Source organism: Eucyclogobius newberryi, unplaced genomic scaffold (genome assembly GCF_026437365.1).
Source record: "Eucyclogobius newberryi isolate DKJ021-1_F unplaced genomic scaffold, fEucNew1.0.hap1 SCAF_10, whole genome shotgun sequence".
NCBI classification, from domain to species: Eukaryota; Metazoa; Chordata; class Actinopteri; order Gobiiformes; family Gobiidae; genus Eucyclogobius; species Eucyclogobius newberryi.
This window is the reverse complement of record NW_027315724.1, coordinates 31,991,032-32,010,489: the sequence shown is the minus strand read 5'-3', so window position 1 is coordinate 32,010,489 and position 19,458 is coordinate 31,991,032. Positions and strand designations below refer to the sequence as shown.

Sequence of the window (19,458 nt, the reverse complement as noted above, 5' to 3'; positions counted from 1 at the left end):
TACAGCCGCTGAAAAGTGATAGTCTACATTACTGTTTCCTAACCACTGGTACGTGTGATTCTGGGTATAAATATGATTAAAACAAGATCATCTAAGAGCATTCATTGACAATACAGACTTACTTCATGTGTTGGGAACCACTGAACGCCAAAGCTCTTACCAGATGTTGAAGCTTCTTCCAAGATCGAGTTGGAACACAATACTCGATATAACCTCCAAACAAAACAACAACACGAAATTCATTGTACTTTTAGGGAAATGTGGCATCTTTCCCACTGACAATGTCTTTTTCTGGAAGCCGGCTCCCATCCCGTGGCAGTGTTTTGACACCTGCCACTTTCCCGTCAGGTGTCAGTCATCCTCCCTCACAACAAACACAGTGGCGTTCATCTGAATGTGTTTGGCACGAGTGGATCATTGTCGACAGCTGCCAAATCACAAAACACTGCGGGCTGGTGCCAGTCATGTGGTCTTATGGCAGATCAGAGCGTGTGCCAGGGCGGTAGATTTATGCGCGGGCACAGAGACAGGTTTGCCAAACGTCAGAGTGAGCCAAAGAGTCACTGCACACAGAGACGTAGAGGTACACGGTGCAGGGGCTTGAGGGCGTGAGGGCGTGAGGGCGGTTTTGGGCCTGTGGAGAAACACTTTATAATAACTATACTTTTCACTGCCCAAATAAAGCTTGACTCGTTCATAATAAGTTGAACGGTTTAGCAGTTTATTAAGATTCAGGTGTTGCCGGCTGGTCGAGTGGTTAAGGCGGCTGCAGTGTTGTGTGTGTTAGAATCCCAGCTCGGACAGTTTACTGCATGTCCTCCCCGCTCTCATCCCCATTTTGTGCTAAGCTGTCCGGTCAAATAAAGTCTATGGGCCAAAAAATGAAGAATGATTCAGGTTTAGTAACTTCTTACTTAAATTAAGTAATTCATTTAAACTAAATGGGGGGAAAAAACACATTTGAATGCTACTTTTTTTCTCACATGATTCAATGACATGTTTTTTTGTTCATATCAATCACATTACAATAGTTAAGTGTGTTTGAGGCGGACTTATGGATTTGCAATTCTATCGCCTACCAAATAACACAGTATAATGTCACGTGTGGCTAAACTGGTAGAGAGCAGACCATATACCAAGCCTCTCATGTGTCACTGGACTTTAATGACTCATTAACATGTATTTGCCTTGTTCTTGTCTTTAAAAAAAGAAGATTTTCTGTCACTGTTTAAACCCTTGATTTTCAGTGCAGGGGAGCTCTAGTGTGCCTTGAAAGAAATGTCCAATTAGAAGCTTTCAATTAAATCATTTACCATTTAGGAAAAACCTGAGCAAACTTCAAATAAGCATTTGAACAGTGAATGCCCCACAGTGGCACAAACTATTTGCAGACCACATGCTGTAAAAAAACCTGTTATAAACAAAATAATTTAAATATCCACATAGGGCCATCACTTGTTTTCCGAGATTATTTGACTGATTTTGTAGTTTGACCATAAAATGTACACAAAAAATAACAAAATACCTCTGCAGGGAGGTCGGACCTTGGTGCGTAGTGGATCGTGTCTGTGTGTGGGACGCTCTCTGCATGTGTGTGTGTGTGTGTGTGTGTGTGTGTTTGTGATGGGGGCCGCATGTGTGTGGCCATCTGTTTGCCGCTTTAGCCGTAGTCTTCCAGTGCCCGGGCTTATCCCTGCACCGGGGCAATGGCCTATTTTAACCTTATGCTCAGCCACTGCGCACAGCCGTACACAGTTCATCCACAGCCTATTCAAACTCCAAACTTTTTATTCTGCCAATGTGCGTGTTTTGTAGTGCTGGAACGCTGCAGTTTATTCTCCAACGACGCTATTAAAATATGTAGTATTCCGCTCATGAGCTCTCTGACTAAGCAAATGCAGTGGATTAAAGTTACTCGATAAGAATCCGAAAAGCCGGTGGGAAGCGAGACGTGTGAAGATTAACGCTCGCAGCCGGGGCACAAGTTTTCCGAACATTCTTTTGTCAGAACAATTGAAATTTATTGGATTATGTTGTCAGTAGGTAAGAAAAATGAAGCCGAATCTCTTGTTCACCAAATTGCACAGAGAAACAAATCCATTTGCTTTAGTAAGTAAGCCGTATCACAGTATGTAGCTGTTTTTGCATTACAAAACGATATTACAGAAATAGTTGGATAAGCTTTACTATAATACAATGATGGACAGCAGGCTGGTACTATGCTGTGTACTGTATAGTGGCTTATGAAAGCATTAAGCCGCACGTCAGACTGTACTTCACCGCAGAGTATTAGCGATGTAGGCTAGGCTAGTAGGCCCTGTTAGTGAGTTGGCTGCCGTGGCTAATAGGTCAACTGTAAGGGGCGGGGCTAGGGATGAGGGGAGGATGGGCGTAAAGATGTTTCATTGGCCAAGAGTTTGTCAGAGGAGGCAGAAAAGATGAGCAGGAAAAACCCTTTAAAATAATTGTATTTATCAAGAATGTGTCCAAACCAACCAAAATATTTTCAAAAGTTTCACAATTATGAGATCGTAAAATGTCACAATATATGGCATTACAAGCTCCTAGAAGCAGCTAAAGAAATAGAAACAACAACCAAGATCATGATCCATTTTTAGCACTTATGAATTTGGAAATATTATCATACCAACAACTTGTCAGGGCATTAAAAAATAATTAAAAAAGGACATATCTACAAGTCTGTTATTACTCTCTATTCAAAATAATATTTTATATAATAACTAATAATAACTATATGTTTTGCTATATTATAGCAAAACATATAGTATCATGAAATGCATTTACCAAGAGATTTGGACATCATTACATCTGTATTATTTATTTCACATTTGATCCATCGTTTTTCAAATATGTTAACTCGATGTGTGCTATTTGGTACGCAGAGACAGTTTGTCCCTTTGTTAAATATTAATGGTGACATTTATACAGTGATCCCTGAAGAGAACTATTTTCAGACATCTGGTAATGTTTGCGATTCTTTTCAGGCCCTGCTTAAGCACACTATTATTTCCAACATAACTTTTCAGATGCACAATAGCTTTATTATGCAAACTTAACACAATGGACCAAATGTTTGCCGCATTTATACTCTCAAGTGAACAACCGTGGCAGATGACAACAAAAGATCACATTCTATTTCACAGCTGTGTCATGCATTTTACAATTTGTTGAAGTAAACCAAAAAAAAGGTGAATTTTTCAGTGCAATGCGTGGTCAAAATGCTGCTATGATACTATTTATTGTGTACTAACGCTCGCAAAAAATACATTCTTTGTTATTTTTGCATGTATAATGAGTTGCATATTGATTTGACATACATTTAAAACTGAATGCTCTTCATATACTTTGTGTTATCTTGAGACTTAAGAGTAAGGCTGTTACTCTCCGGAGTCTGTACAAAGTTTTGAATCATAGTGAATTCACAATGACATTTTCCATCCCTCCGTCTTAGCTTTAAAAAGTCGGAGAACGTCGCCTCCGGTAACGTCGCGTCTCTCCGTTGATGCGCGCTCAGAAAGTTAAGGACCTCACATAAACTTGGCCAGCGGCTCTATTTTTCACCTTGCTTTGAACACGTTTCTGGAAGCATCGCCGTTTAGCATCTGCGTACGCCACCTGAGTTTCTCCACCGCACATAAACACCCGCCCTGACTGCTCGCAGGGTCGTCAGGGTGCCTCCGGTGCCTCTCTGCTCTACTCGGGACAGTGGCGCCGTTGGGTCGCCCGCGCGAGAACGGTTCCCCGCTCCATCTACGCGTGGGCACAGGTGTCAGGCAGAAAATCGTGTGCGGGCGCTTCTGTTGAACTCCACGGCTGCGCTTTTCACTCGATTAATCTCACATTCCCACGTTAAGGAGACGCTTAGGCAATCACAATCGCCATGTGGGTCCAAAGAACATTCCGGAAAAGGAGCGGCGGATTCGACATGCAATGGCGGCCAACTGTTGTGCCCAAAGCAGAAAGACACTCGATTTTCTGCTCGATCTCCTTCCCTTCTTCTCGTCTCGCGTCTTAGAGGAGCTGTAGCTGACTAAAGGTGGCTTTCACGCAGAGGACTGGCCAACTGTCATCTTGGCAGGCACAGGGGAAGTTAATTGTGGCGTTTAGAGATAGTTAAAGGGACAGTTTTGTGATCTACGGGTATGCACAGAAAGCAAACGAAAAACAGCAAGACTTTTACAAACATCCTTGAAAAGTTGAAAATGCAAACTTTGCGTTGTCTATTGAAAATGTGAAAACTGTTCATAGAAATGCATTAGCCAAAACACTGTAAATAAGTAGATTTGGTAAATACATGCAGTGTCAGAATAGATTTGTGTGAACATTTTAAACTATTACAGGTATTTTATTGTTTGTTTGATTAACAATTTCACGCTACGCCAAAAGGACCACTGATAATATAACTCATACAGAATGCATACCCATAAAGCATGAGCTGCAATTAATAATGACCAATATAATAATGATTTGTCCCACTACAGCTCAAATGTGAATGCACCACAACAAATAAAGAAAAAGTCATAGAAACGTATTAAAGATAAATATTGACCCCCAAAAATGATCGTTCAGTCTGTTTTTTATTGAAAGATGAGTCAGTGTAGTTCTGTCATGACAAAACAATCAAAACAATCCAGATTTTGATTGTGTGGCATGAATGAAATGCTTTAAATTGAACTCATCATTGCAACTCGCAAGAGCCCAATGCTCCTGCAACCCGCACTGGCTGAAAGATTGGTCAAACGCAGAGACATGTAAAAAACGCTTCCCACAAACGTTTTTCCATGGTTCTTTTTCAACTTTTTCTTTACAACAACGAAAACTGATGTCTTCTTTTATACGCCCTTTTCAGTCATTTCTCCGTCTCATCGTCATCAATCGCTCCTTTTATCCAGGCGGATCATAGTGTCTGCGTGTCTGTGTGTCCCAGCAGCACCGAGGCCTTGTCACAGCCCCACATCTGTTTGAAACCCAAATAAAAGTGCAACGCCTATGAATAAAAGAGCTCCATGAATAAAAAAACAAAACCCAACGACAACAGTGGAAGTAAATGACTCCGCCGGCAAAGATTGTCTCTGTACATCCACAGTGTTGCATTCACTCTGCATTAGTTCCGTTTCCTATCATAGCCGCACCTTAGCCTGACTGACACATTTTTCCCTATACTTGCATGAGGTGTATCTCATGCATTAATCAGCAGTAGTTTTGACACTTGGCTGCACGAGAAGAGAGGAGGAGGAGGAAGAGGAGGAGGAGGGAGTGCATGATTCTACCTTTCACTGTATAAGAGAACCACGAGGCTTGCCTGAGGTGACTTTATCAATTAGGGCTCCTTGGTAACAGGCGCATCCTGCCGCTTCGCGAGTGCATCCTCCGCCCCACTTGCTCTTCATCTCCTCTACCTCTGTGTCCCTCCCAACAAGGCAGAGCATGAATCTTTCTAGGAGCCTTGTAATACAACAAGAATGCAGGTCCTTGCCGAAGGGCCGTATTGGCTCTGGGAGTGGAAAATAACAACAAAGATTGAGTAGCCATTTTATGACAGAAATAAAACAGTTGAGTAGAATGCATCACAGCGATTCAAGGTTTCAAATATTCATCCAAAGTGTGATACTCATTGGTTTCAGAGTGATGTGTATCGTCGCCATTGTATGTAACAATTCAAAACCATATATTCCATCGTTATAGTACTTTTATTTGAGTCCCATTGAGATTCAAGAAAGTCATGGTCAAGGTTGAAGCTGACAAAACGTGCTACAGAAAGTCACATAATATTGCAATATGTTAAGAAAAATATATTCAGTCACCACATTTGTTACACTTTTCTTGTACTGTATCAAGTGACGCTACAGATTCAAGTTTAAGATCTTTTTGTAAACCAAACAATGGTGAAAAGTACTGAAAGTACAGAAAGCCAAGACCCACAAATTCATACAGTTCAGCAATGCTATACTATAATATAGTATAGCATTGCTGAACTGTATGTGTACTGTATCTGTATTCAAATATTATTTGAAAACAGACATAGAACGATTAAAAGTGGAGGACAAACAAATATAGACAAACTAATACGTGTTAAAAGTGTTGAATCCTTTCCTCATTTGCCATATTCACAGGCTTTTCATCTTAGCAAGTGTGACATAAGTATTGAAGTGAAAATCCAGCCTAAACATTTCACGACGTTATGCCTTGTTCAAATCTTTAAGAACAAATGTATAAAGATTAAAATGAGGAAGAAAATAATCTATGATCTAAATCATCCCCTCTTTAAGCTGTAGGCAGGCCTGCTGGCACCGCCTCAGTCGGCCCAGGGCAAGATGCATTTAGAAAAAAGTAATCTTGTAAAATGAGCGGAAAAGAAAAACTGCTGTCTCTTTTGACTTATAAATATGGCAAATATATTGTGAATCATTACCAGTATCTGTATGGATACATTCAACATGAACCAAACTGTCTACCCAACAATCTCTACAGAATGTATTTTAATATATGCATTCATTTTTACTTGAGCTGTTGTCGACCAAAGAAATTCTTTGTCGACTTACAATTTTTCACAACTCAATCATATATCTGACCCAAAATGCACACAAAAGACCATAAGATCCTTCAGTTTAATTGACTAAGATACCATCGACTAAGCAACCAAGAGTTTACAGAGCTAATTTCTAATTCCTAATCTTCAATCTGACTTTTGTCTTTCCTTCTATGTCCTGGCTGTCTCCAAACCAAAGTTACACCACGACAGCAAAGACTCAAACTTGGTGAACGTTTTAATCTTTCTATAATCACTGCCCTCTCCGTTTTACAGTTGGCAATGACACCCAGTGGGACGACCTTACGCACCTTACACCTCACAGCGGGTGCATTTTGAGCCATGTCTCTTGTAACTGTCATGTGTTGGCCTGTAACAGTGGGCAGAGGGTGGTGTGGATGCAGTTTTGGCAGGCCGTACGGCGCTTCCTGTTTCCTGTCAGTCAGCCTGGCCCTCGTCCTGTACAGCTGCGCCTCAGGGCTACTCCGGGCGCACAGCGAGAGCAAGATGTTGACAGAAAAATACTATGGCTTGGCTCGGTCAAATTGGAAGACATGGACAGTTCATTTACACACACACACACACACACACACACACACACACACACACTGTACATTTGCACATTTGCCTGAAGATGGCCGTATGCACAAAACAAATTCGTTTTCTCAGTCAAAATCAGAGTCAGTTCTGGTTTTAATGACTTCCTGTATTAAATTGTCGGGACATGGTTGTCGCTAGGATCAAACCAGCTGATCCATTTCTTTCTGATTTGTACGGTATTTGGTCAACAAGTGGTTTTGTATTGGTTTAATGGTTTAGTTCTGGCTTTGGTACTGTTCAACCTAGTTTAAGTTCTGGTTTAGACCTGTTAATTACTGGTTTATTACTGGTTGATTCTGGTTGAATCTAATCCTTGCATTTCAATCCCCTTTTTTCAGTTTAGACATTTCTTTGTGTCTTTCTTATCAATATTTGAGCTCACTTAACCCTGAATAGTCCTGAATAAAACCCCATTACTGGTCCTACTCTTTAGTCTTAGTTTCGTTGTTTCGTTAATACTCAGAAACGCAAAAAGGGCATAATGCATCACAGCGTACACCACATGCGAGTAAGGTAAAATAGCGCATTGTTCATTGTAACATCCTAGCCCTAGCCTGCCTTACGACGCTCTTCTCTTCCTTGTCATTTAAGCTTCCTTCCTGCAACCGCTTTGACCTGTATATAGGAAACGTTATCTGCGTGGCCACATTTGACTGAGAGGCGCTTACCATCGAGTGCCTGCATATCAGACCCTTCACAGCATGCGTTCTGTAGGAGTGCTTGACTACCGGACACGCTCGCAGCTTTGGCAGAAGACGTGCGCAATAATGAGGCAATGCCAAGCAACGACGAGCTCCTCTTTAGGTTTGTTGCGCCCGTGAAGCTCGATCTCACAGCCCTCCTTAGATGTGTCCCTCAAGGGCCAACGTACAACGCGCCGCAGATGACACACACTTGATAGCTTTTGAGTCAGAGCTGCGAGGGGCAGTGGGTGGTATCGCTGGTTGGGTGGGCACGTGTCCCCGCTGTGATCGCGCATATATTTTCACGCAGTATGTCCGCGGTCGGGGGGAGAAAGTGCGAGTGCGTAAAATGGTTGGTCATTGGAGCTTTTGGAGGCTGAGAGTGCAGTGTTTGGGAAGGAGCCCTCCAGCTGTTGTAGGCCTTGGAGAGAGGTGCTAGAACAAGGCTTACAGGCAAAAAGATGCTCCTTCCATCTTCATTACTGCCAAAAGTTTTTGGGGATTCACCTCGTGTCACTCAAGAAACTTTTTCATCTAAAGTGGGTTAAGTGAGCTCAAGTGTAGGCCTGTTGATCAAACCATAGCCACAATTAATACAATGGAGATTAAAAGGCATGACTAAGCAAAGATTAAACCATAAATAAACCATAATTAACCCAGTAATAAACAAATTATTGATGGGTAATGTTAACAGAACTAAACCAGGGCTTAAACCGGGCAAAACACACTATTAAGCACTAAACCCTGAAATAAACCAAGACTAGATAGACCGGCCCTAAACTAGGAAAAGAACAGAGCAAAACCAAATCTATATCCAACCTAAAATGGGCTCAAACCAGGAAAACAAAACCAGGTCAAACCAAAATCAAGCCATGGAGACAAAGCGGGGGAAGTGTCTTGCCCAAGCGCACAATGGCTTGGAATGCACTGCCAACTTCTGAGTTAATGTCGCTTCAGAAAAACAGAGCTAAAATACTCTTGGAACTGATTAAACCAAAAATATGATCTGAACACAACCCCCAAGCTAGTATTTTCCCCTTGACATTAACCAGCTGTACAGACGCTATATTGTTATGGCTAAAACGTCTCACAAACTTCCCTCTTTTTTTACAGTTAATCCTCCAATAAGAACAGAGATTAATAGCTCTGAGGAAGTGAACATTGTGCGCAGTGGATGGAGATGAGATTAAAGCAGTGACCTACGCAGCCATCTTTATAAGGATGCCGTGTTTATAGACGTCACGAGGACTAACAGGAGGTCATTAGCTGAACTGAGCCATTGCAGATGTGGATTGCAACTGCACAAAGCTTATACTTATTGTGTGTATTACGTCTGAACAAAGAGTACATCATGTTTTATTGTTAGTTGAATACATGGAAAGTACCGGTACAATAGTTTTTTTTATTAGTTATAAATTGTTGTCGTTCTGTAAACCATCTGTAAACCATGTGGTAATACTTGTATTATGTTATGTTATATTATCTTCATCTGCATACAGTACACAATCAGTGTTTTTTTTATTTTATGTGTATTTCAAGATAATATTTATTAATTGTTATTTTATTTTATTATTTTCAGGTTTGTGGGTAGGTGTGTGATGAATTCCAACAACTTTAGGTGTTATGTAGTGCATAATATCACTAATCACTAATTTGATGACACATTTAGACTTGTGGACACTGTAATAAACACTGAGCAGATGTCAATTTTCTGAAATCAAACTCACAATCTCCTCCCTCGCACTCACCTTTGCTATTATAGATTTTTAGTGCTTAAAGTATTTCCTTAAAAGTGCACTAGACAGCCATTGCAAACAGCAGAATTTTTTGCATTTCAAATTTGGTTGAACCTACGATAAATCTGAGTTCACACCACTGATACAAAGCTTTATTATGCATAATTGATAGAACACAAAGCATTTTCTGTGAATGCATGTTTCCATTACAGGTTGAGTGAGTGTAGCCAGCAGTGGGGCAGTGGGGAGCGTGAGCCAATGGGAGAAGAGCGTGGGATGTCCTGCAGGATTTAGTATCGATACACAAGGGGCAACAAGCAGTTGATCAGAAAGAGGGGAATAATCAAAGAAGTAAATGATCTAAGATTTAAAGGTGTGGTTTGTAATTTATTTGGTGAAGAATCTAGCATATAATCATGGAGTTGTTAATGCGTTACATGTAGTGCTTCACCTAATGGCCTAATCTTATCCATCTTGGATTTATTACATTTGAGGTGTTGTAACAAAAATAAAGAAAATTAAAAAAATATATACCTTAGTACTTGTCTCTAAACACATCTCAGGTATAATTTATAAAGCGTGTTCATACAAACATGTTATACCCGACTTTCCATGTTCAATTTTACAAATAAATGTGCAGTCGGGTCCTAAAGCGCTGAACACTGCCCGTGGAGCAAGATCTGCACTTAAAGTTTTCTTAAATGAAACCCCAGATCTGCATCTTTGCCCAGTAGCATCACCTGCTTGTCTCCATGGAAATAGTCAAGTTTAATACCATGATGTGGAACATTCTAGGCAGTAAAGAAATAACATCTTCATACACACCAGCAGGGTCGACCCTCCAATCTATGTTCAATCTATTTCTATTGTGTTGTTTTGCTGTACATAACACAATAAATTAATAAATGAGCAAATTAATCAACAAATACGACAATTGGAAAGCAATTTGTAAGTGTCACTACTTTGCTACTACTTGAACCGTGTATGTTTTACATCAGGTGCCCTTCCTGCCCACTGCATTTACTCAGGACTGGCACAACTATGCACTGACCTGTAACTCTGCGTGATTGGATCCATTATATTTCACTGTTATACCTCCTCCTTTATGTAATCTGAATTATGCATCGTGACCATGTGGCTGACATTTGCCTTGACAGCCAGATGACAAAGTTGCGGTCGCGGCGTCTGCTGTTTGTGGCACGACCATCATCTGACATTATCGCTAACAAGGACGATTCACAGGACATGATCAATTATGGCTAATCATATCAGTGCCAGCGTCCGCCTCACCATGGTCCGATAAGAGGACTTCCCACTGCGCTTTTTGGACAGGGATACATGCTTGTGGGGGAAGATCTAACTTAATTTGATGCGTAATGTCTTTAGCCGGTCTCGAAATAGGATACAGCATGGATACATTTATCTCCGTGGGTCTGTTATATCTGACAGCTGTGTTCAGATAAGGTGCATGGGCCTTAAGTGGGCGTGCGTTTTGTAAAAAAAATATAATAAAAATACAGTAAAACTAGCAAGCATGATACAATACAGTCCTAAAACAAGTATTGGTTTTGAGAATTTAGCTGATAATTAAAAAGGATATGAACTGTGGATGTGCCTGGTGAGGAAATATTTTATTGAAGGAAGATGATTTTATTCATGATTTTCCTTCTTGGGTCTAAATTACCCTTTTGGTTAATTTCTTTGTTTTATAAAACTGAGATTATTGTGTCAAAAAGTATATTAAAATAATGCAATAATATTGATATTTGCGTTACTTAACTGCCATATCATATATCACACACTCATTTCCGATATTGTGCAGCCCTTGTTTGCTTGTTCTTCCGGTGTCCAAAAAAGGTCAGATCAGGTTTACCCTTAGTGTTGGCGGTGAACCAACTCAGGACTTTTTTTGTACAGTTTTATGCACATTCAAGAAAAAGAGAGAACATGCGTGGTTAGTAATTCACTTGGCAATATAGGAAGTAAACCTATAAAGTCTTTGTAGTGTAAAAAAACACCACTCTTGACAGACAAAACACACACTTACATAACACCAAGGCCGTTTAGACTCACAAGGGTCTAAACGGCGAGGAAAAATAACAGACCATCCCCGGTTGTCATGTTGTCTCATTGATGCAGGAGTTGTTTGTGATGAAAGAGGAATGAAGCGTGTTGTTTTAGGAAATGATTCTCTCAGGAGACAGTTTATCATGTTTTCCCATTAAACCGCGCTACGTATTCCATGTGATCCTCCTCAGTGTAATCCCTGTTTCTTTGGCCGCCCAGACACTTTCAAAGACTGGCTCGGATTGTAAAGCTTGCTCATTGTGATATTAGGATGAAAAGTTGACAGTAGCAGCTTTTATTTCATAATTTGATTGAGACTAACTGAGATTTTTCTGCAAAATATTTGTACTGTAATTGTTTTTTGACACTTTTCTTACTTACTTTACTTACAGCTTAATTACTGTCATATAGTTTATACCTGTGATGTTAAAATTAGATAACATATTTTCTTTTGGCGTGATAGGTTCCATTTAATTTGTCTACAATGTTTTCTTTTTCGAGGGATGACTCATAATAAGTCCCATTTGAATACTAGTTTGAGAAGAAAATATCAGATAGTACAGGTATAACATGTTTGAACTGTGTGCTGTGTAAGGTGCATTCAGTATTTGATAAGTACAGCGTTATTGTAGTTGTCATTATTGGATGATGAGACACATACTAAGTTTACAATTGAAATAGTACAAAAATCACACTCTCTGTAATGAGCTAAAATAAGGACATATTCTTAGACATGAAATCTCTTTAAACATGGAGTTAGATACTATAAGCTTGGTGATTTGATGATCTGTGGTGTCGCTCAGGAAGTAATTTAACTCACTATTAGAGAAAGTGTGAATGCTTTGAGTTGAAGTTTAAGTCACAAAAACGACATGAACAAGCAAACGTTCACGCTTCTGCTATCCACACTGCATGTAATTAGAATTAGAATTTAGATATTATAATGGGTGTGAGTAGTTTACACCATTTAGATTGAAATAAGTTTTAGTGTGCTGTTTCAGTTTAGTTTATTTGATAGTTTAGTGTAAAATATTATAAGCACACAATGAACATACTGAGATCATTAATTCACCACTGGTATATCAAGTGAGGCCATCTTAACTTGTAATATCTACTGGTATTATGATCGTTATTATTATTATATATTCAAATTTCAAGTCCTTTTCTCGATGTATATTTTATGCAGTTGATTAGACACAGTTCATCTGGGGTCCATCAGAACGTGTCTCCTTGCTCTGTCTCTTATCTGTTTGTCCCTGTCCTCTCCTCTCTGATCAATGCCCTCTCTCTGCTCTGTCTCTGTAGTGTGTGTGGAGGCCCTGGACGTTACCGTGTCCCAGAGCAGTGTTCAGGTGGCGCGGGGCCAAGCTGCCGTCCTGCCCTGCTCCTTCACCACCAGCGCTGCACTCAACAACCTCAACATCATCTGGATGGTCATTCCGCTGTCCAACGCCAACCAGCCGGAGCAGGTAGGTCACATGACATGTCACATGACGTGTCACATGACATGTCATGTCAGTCCTCTCATATTACACTGTAGAACCCAACAAACAACAGCTAAAGGACAAAAAAAAAATCCCCATTGGCGGTTTTCTGGCGATAAATAATGCTCATGTGTCGTGCATGTCTGGAGCAAGCCAGCTTTCTTCTTTCTTTTTTTGTTGTTTTTTTGTGGTATTTCCCTCTATTGCAAATAGATAGTATGCCAACACCATTGTTGTCTTAAATGATGTGTTTATTAAGAAAACAGGTATAATTATATTATGCACTTTGTGTCAACAAAATGTTGTGGCCAGGGGTATTGAATAAGACTTAACGTTTGGACTTCTTGTGAGTCTTCTAAAAGCATGAACATAGCTTTGGCTCTGTAGAAGGTTGGGTTTTACAGTGATCTAAAGTCTGTACATCTTCATTGTCATAAGATCATAAACTGTTTTGCACCATCACTGTACATGCATCATGTGGATGTCCTGCCAACATCTCAGTCCAAACAGGTACAAAACAGACTGTTAGCTATGAAGGTGTGGTCAGATACAGCACCAAGAGACAGATTTATGGGCCACAATTACGCAAATTGAGCTGTTAAACTGGAGCATTCACACAATGCATCTACAGCCACTGTCCACAATGGAGCCCACCATGAGCTAACACTGGATATTGATCCCATGACTAATGCTAATCTTGTCAGACGTGTAGCTGATCGATCATTGGGACTAGAATTGTGTAAACACAGCTTGACTCATGCTAATATATTTAATTTTCAAATAACAGTTACGGTTTGAAATAATGCAATAAACACATTCCAGCTGTCATTGCAAGCACAATGTGACCTATTGCTTTGTGGTGCATCTGATCACACCTTCCTCAAACCTGTAGGAACAGATTGTAGCTTGAGCTTGTAGAGAGTGATAGAAGTGACCTTTTAGCAGTAGTATATGTCACTGTGTTAAACAATCCAAATGCCACGTGTCTCTGCTCTTTGTAAAATGTCTTTTGTTTTCGCAAAAGGAAAGAAAAAAAAGATAAAAGAAAGCACTCTGAAGAGAAAGTCAGCTCGTCACACGATTATCTATAGTCCACATTGAGACTTTTTAAAACATTGTCCACCAAATAAAGGTTGAAATATGGAAACCAAAATAGAATATTTATGAAATCTTAAAATCTTTGTTATAGAAATACATTAAAAAATTTTAAACTGTTATGTAAAATAAAATAAAGAAAATCTATGTTTATTGAAATAATATATTTAAATACGGGCAACATTTCCTTTTTTGGAGTAAACATGTTATAGTATAGTATAGTAAAGTACATATAGTAGAAATAATAATGATGATAATACAAAAATCTTCATAAACTAAACATTTTCACCACATATACTGTAAATACTTTCAGGAAAACACTGAGCACAAACTACAAAATTTGCAAATCGCATGAGATTATCTTCACAGAACACAAAGCACTTGCACTTGAACACGCACAGTCCATTTAAACATGGTCTCTTCATTCTCTGGCACGTCTCTGCGTTACATCTCTCACCTTCTCCCCGCTCTGACCCTTTGGCCCTCTTTGCTCGTATGTGGTTCCGTTTGACTGGTTTGAGTGCAGCTGCGGGCCGGATCCGCTCACCTGCCTCCTTCCACTTTGAACCAACTAATCCAAATAATACAATCATCTTATGCACTAATTACTGCTCCCACACTACGGGCTCTATAACGCAGCTGTTCCCTCGCATCGCTCGCACAGAAAGAGGAAGAGGCTGAGACCAGTGTCAGGCAAAAGAGGAACGGCTGGTCCACGTACACATGCGAGAGGCTTACTTATATTTACTGGCATCAATGTGAGCATCGTGTAAAAGATGTATGCATAATTAACACATAGGCAGTCACACAGCTCACTGGGTTAAGCGCCACACCTGGGATGAAGCTCTCTCTCTCTCTCTCTCTCTCTCTCTCTCTATATATATATATATATATATATATATATATATATATATATATATATATATATATATATATACGTATAGGTGTGTGTGAATGTAATCATGTCGCGTTCACACGGATGAAAGCTGGTGATTGGCTCGAAACAGATGATGCATGTTTTTGTTCTGTGTTGTAGTGCATGTCAAGCGTAACAACTGTACGTGACGTGTTTGACCTTGGTGAAAATGGTCAAATAAAACCTGATAAATAAAAAAAGACGTGCTACAAGAACAGCATCTGGCATTAGAACTTTACAATTATACTAATCTTAATTCTTGTGCCGGGGTTCCTGATTTAAGTCTATATATTGGGGAAAGTGGTATTAAATCTACCTTCTTCACACTCATAAAACTTTTGGCACATTTTCAAGCTATTTAACATTTTCAGACGTCAAAGCAGAGGTTGACCTCCAACACAGTCTATCCACTCTCATCCTAGAATGTAACAGGGACACTATTTCTTTCAGGTTTGCGATCAGTGGGTGAAAAGCATGAACAATTGTGTTCTGCAGCAAATTATAGCACTACCCTTTCTGCTTTTATTGATTTAAATTGTGTACTTTGATACTTTCTCCTCTTCTGCGGCCTCTCCAGCACTTGCACCAGATACTTTCACACGCCTGTTAACACGTGTACGCTCTCCACGTGTTCATATCTCATCTGTGCATTGTCGCCGCGCGCCCCCTGACCGCACATGCATGTAACGTGGTGCCTCCACAGCCCCCATTATAGGTTTGATGCGCGTTCAGTGTGGTGGGCGCTGACAAATGAAGTGCCTCTCGTACAAGGTCATTTCAGAGGAAGGCAACGTCGCCGGTGATTAAAGTTGATGCTAAAAGCCATTAAGAATTAACTCAACACAAGTCTGTCACGACCTGCATTAGCCACTCTTACGGACCGCTCACTCACACTCTTAAATCTATTCACTGTATGCATCTAGTTATTACGTACTGGATGTGGACTTTGATATACGGCGCCGGTCCTGAGGCGCTTGACAACTTCTCAGACATGCTTGTTCTATGTCGCCTCATAATTGCACTATATGTTTTGTCATCATGTCTCAGCGTAACCCGGGACATAAAAGCCTCTGTATTATGGACTATATAATGTAATGGATGTAAGTGGGAAAGTGTGGCGGACATATGGCGTGTGTTAAAGCCGCTCTGGATATCATCGTTGACAGATACATGAACAACGCAGGGTGTTGTTGATGGCCTTTATAGGGACACAGAATAAACACGTTTTGGATTTGTGTGAACTGGGTTTTATGAGGTTGGGCGTGAAGAGTTAATTAGCGCAAAGAGCATATGGCCTTGTGGGTGCAGTACTCTGACTACCTGACAGATCTGTGGGGAAAGTTAAGAGGAAATGTACTTCCAGTGGACTTCAAACTGTGTAGGACTGTTGAAAATTCACATATTTAGGTGCTATACTTCTTTTAAAATGCGAAAAACAGAACTAGTTTGCAATCAAATCAATTTGAATTATAAAGCAATGCTTAAGCAAGGTTAAGCAAAGCGCTGCACGTACCAAAAACAAAAAGGCAAACAATCATGGTCAATAGGACAACAACTCATTCTTAGTTAAAAGCCAAAGAGGAAAAAATATGTATATACATGAAGAGTGTATGGCTGGATCAAGTTGGATAAATAATAAATAGGAGCGAGGCCATTTAATGCGTTACAAACTAATTAAATTATGTTTTAACCTATTCGAAAATGTATTTGCAACCAGCTTAGAAATTCTAATATCAAAGAAGTCTGAGAATTCTTACGGGCAGTTAAGAGTCGAGGCCTGACTAGCAACAACATATGGACCATTACAAAAGTCTAGACGGGTTGTAATAAAACCATGGATCAACACTCACACATACTTAATGCCTTTCGAGCACCTCAATTATTCACTGCGATGAGTGTTTTTACAACTTTCAGAAGCAACAACTAGCATGGAGTCTCTTTTTACAATATTTCTGTGTACGGTTTTACTTTAATACATGAACAAATCTATATCTATTATCCATCCCCCACAAAAGTCATAAAGTTATAATTTATCAGCATTTTGGAGAGCTTTGAGCATTCATTTGTAGATACCAATACACAAGCGTTATGTGTCTCCTTGTCCTTGTCACATTTTACACCAAAGTAATAAAAAGCCATTGCCAACATCCACTGTAAAATTGCTGCTACATTTGTCTCTGTCTGGTTTGGCCTGCGTATACATTTCACCCCATTGCGCTGTAGTTTTCAAAAGACTGAGATTACACGCAGTAGCTATATATATATAAATACATTAGGTGAGTATTCCTAAACCGTACCTATTTTTGGAAGCCATGTTTTCTATGATAATCTGTCCGTCAGGTTGTAGTTGTGATTACATGAGCTGACCTCTCTCCTCTGCGGCGCAAGGTGTGATATAATCCCCCTTTCTCTCTCTCACACACACACACACACACACACACACGGCACATGCACGCAGTCAAAAATCACTGTCAACAATAGATTTAGTTTCACAGTTGTGCTGTGTTGATCCTCTTTAAAACCTGGATAACACTACCGCAACACTACAAGCCGCTGCCGCTGCTGCACAACGATATTCTGACCTGAACATGATCCAACGTACATTATATAATTGTATATCTGTACCGAGATTTACCCGTAATGTTCATGGCTTTCCACATGTGTTAACTCAACAATATTTCCTTTCAGTAAATGTAAGAGGCGTCATGAAAGATCGCCGACTTAGTTGACCTTGAGCATTGACTGGACTGCAAATAGTTGAATACATTTTTCTCAATTGCAGTTATCGTTCATCAGTCTTCTTCTGCTTGTCCATTCTCTATTTTGGAAAATGTGGGCCTTAAATGCACCCACAACAATGGCTAAAGCTTTACCGATTACCGTAATGTATTTGCACAGATGAAAAAGGTCAAAATACTCAAAATACTAAACATAAGGAAGGACATGGAACTTCTTAATACGAGCACAACCATTTTATAACTTGCTGTTTGTAATTCCCTTTTAAGCTTTATTAGACAGGTCGGTAAGCAGAGAAATGCCAACAATTTGGCTAATAACCACATTTTAGTGTCACGATTAATGCGAGACACTCATTTATCATCTTTCATTCACATGTGGCTGGCTTTATAAGATCAAACTTTCTGAATGATGATGCATAAGCGGCCAGATAACAGTCTTGCAGGTCAGGTTACTGAACTGCAAGAAAACACGTTTGGTTTCATTTAAGGTATTCAAACACACACGACTTTGAAGGGAGCCATTTGCGGTGACGCGCTACAACAGGATCCTCTTTTATTACACTCACGCGACCCGGCCATCGATCGCCTCGGATGAACCCCCTCTTTATTGGCTCGGCCTTTCACTAGGGACACATTTATGCACAGTCAGCAGTTGCATACCGTCATTTTCAGCTGCTCTTGTTTTAGGTTCTTCTCTCCATACAGAAACGTAATATCCCTGAAAACAAAGTGTTCTTCTCCGGTGATTTAGCGGATTGCCTTGCTCTGCCGCCGTACAGGTGTAACAAACGTGCTAAGTGGAGTTAGCAGAGCAGCGACCATGTCCAAGGTAAGAGGAATTGTCAGGTGTAATGACAATTGAAAAAGTGCCTTGACGCTTTTGTTATTTGAGACGATGTATTGCAAATGTACAGGAAAATGATAAATAAGCCTTAGCAACATCCAAATGCTTCATGATTACTTGTTTGATTACTTGTTTCTTTTGCATACAATCGCAACAATGTGCAGATAATTTATTAGGATAAATATGTTCAACACAAAGGGAATATAATGAACACACATATGCTGATATTTACTTGTTTTACACCATGTTAAAAGCTTGTCTCGTTCTTATGGACCAGTATTGGCTCTTGTGGGATGTGTGGAGCTTCAGTCCAGTGGTTGTAATTCTCTGGTTTATTTATGGGTTTCAGGCAAATTATTCCTTCCAGATTTCAAGGATTTTGTGGGGATCCTTGCTTATTCAAAATATATAACATTTGGATTTGAATGGCTTTATAGCTGTGGAGGAAAGTTGCCATAACTTGAATTGAATAGCCATGAATAGATGATAGCCTGGGATCCACACTGTATCACTGCTGTATATTCTATATAAGATATATTTCAGGCCAAACTCAGATCGAGTTGTGCATCAGGTTGTGTATATTGCAGTTATGTGCAGGGAATGGGCAAATCATTTATTTATTTACAACAAACTCAAACTTTACTAACCTCAATTACAGAGTTTAGTGGCTTAAATTGCTTCTGAAATCTTTGTAAGCAGCTTTTTTTTTTTTTTTTTGATACGAACAGACCTGATTGACAAATAC

General features: G+C 39.8%; 1 protein-coding gene across 1 annotated transcript in view; it reads left to right on the top strand.

The window, feature by feature from the left end:
• Positions 1–19,458, top strand: part of igsf11 (immunoglobulin superfamily member 11) — a 177,424-nt gene that overhangs the window by 140,982 nt on the left and 16,984 nt on the right. The window contains exon 3 of the mRNA XM_072455045.1: positions 12,942–13,105. Coding sequence (XP_072311146.1) covers positions 12,942–13,105 — 164 coding nt within the window. The remainder of the gene's footprint in view (positions 1–12,941; positions 13,106–19,458) is intronic.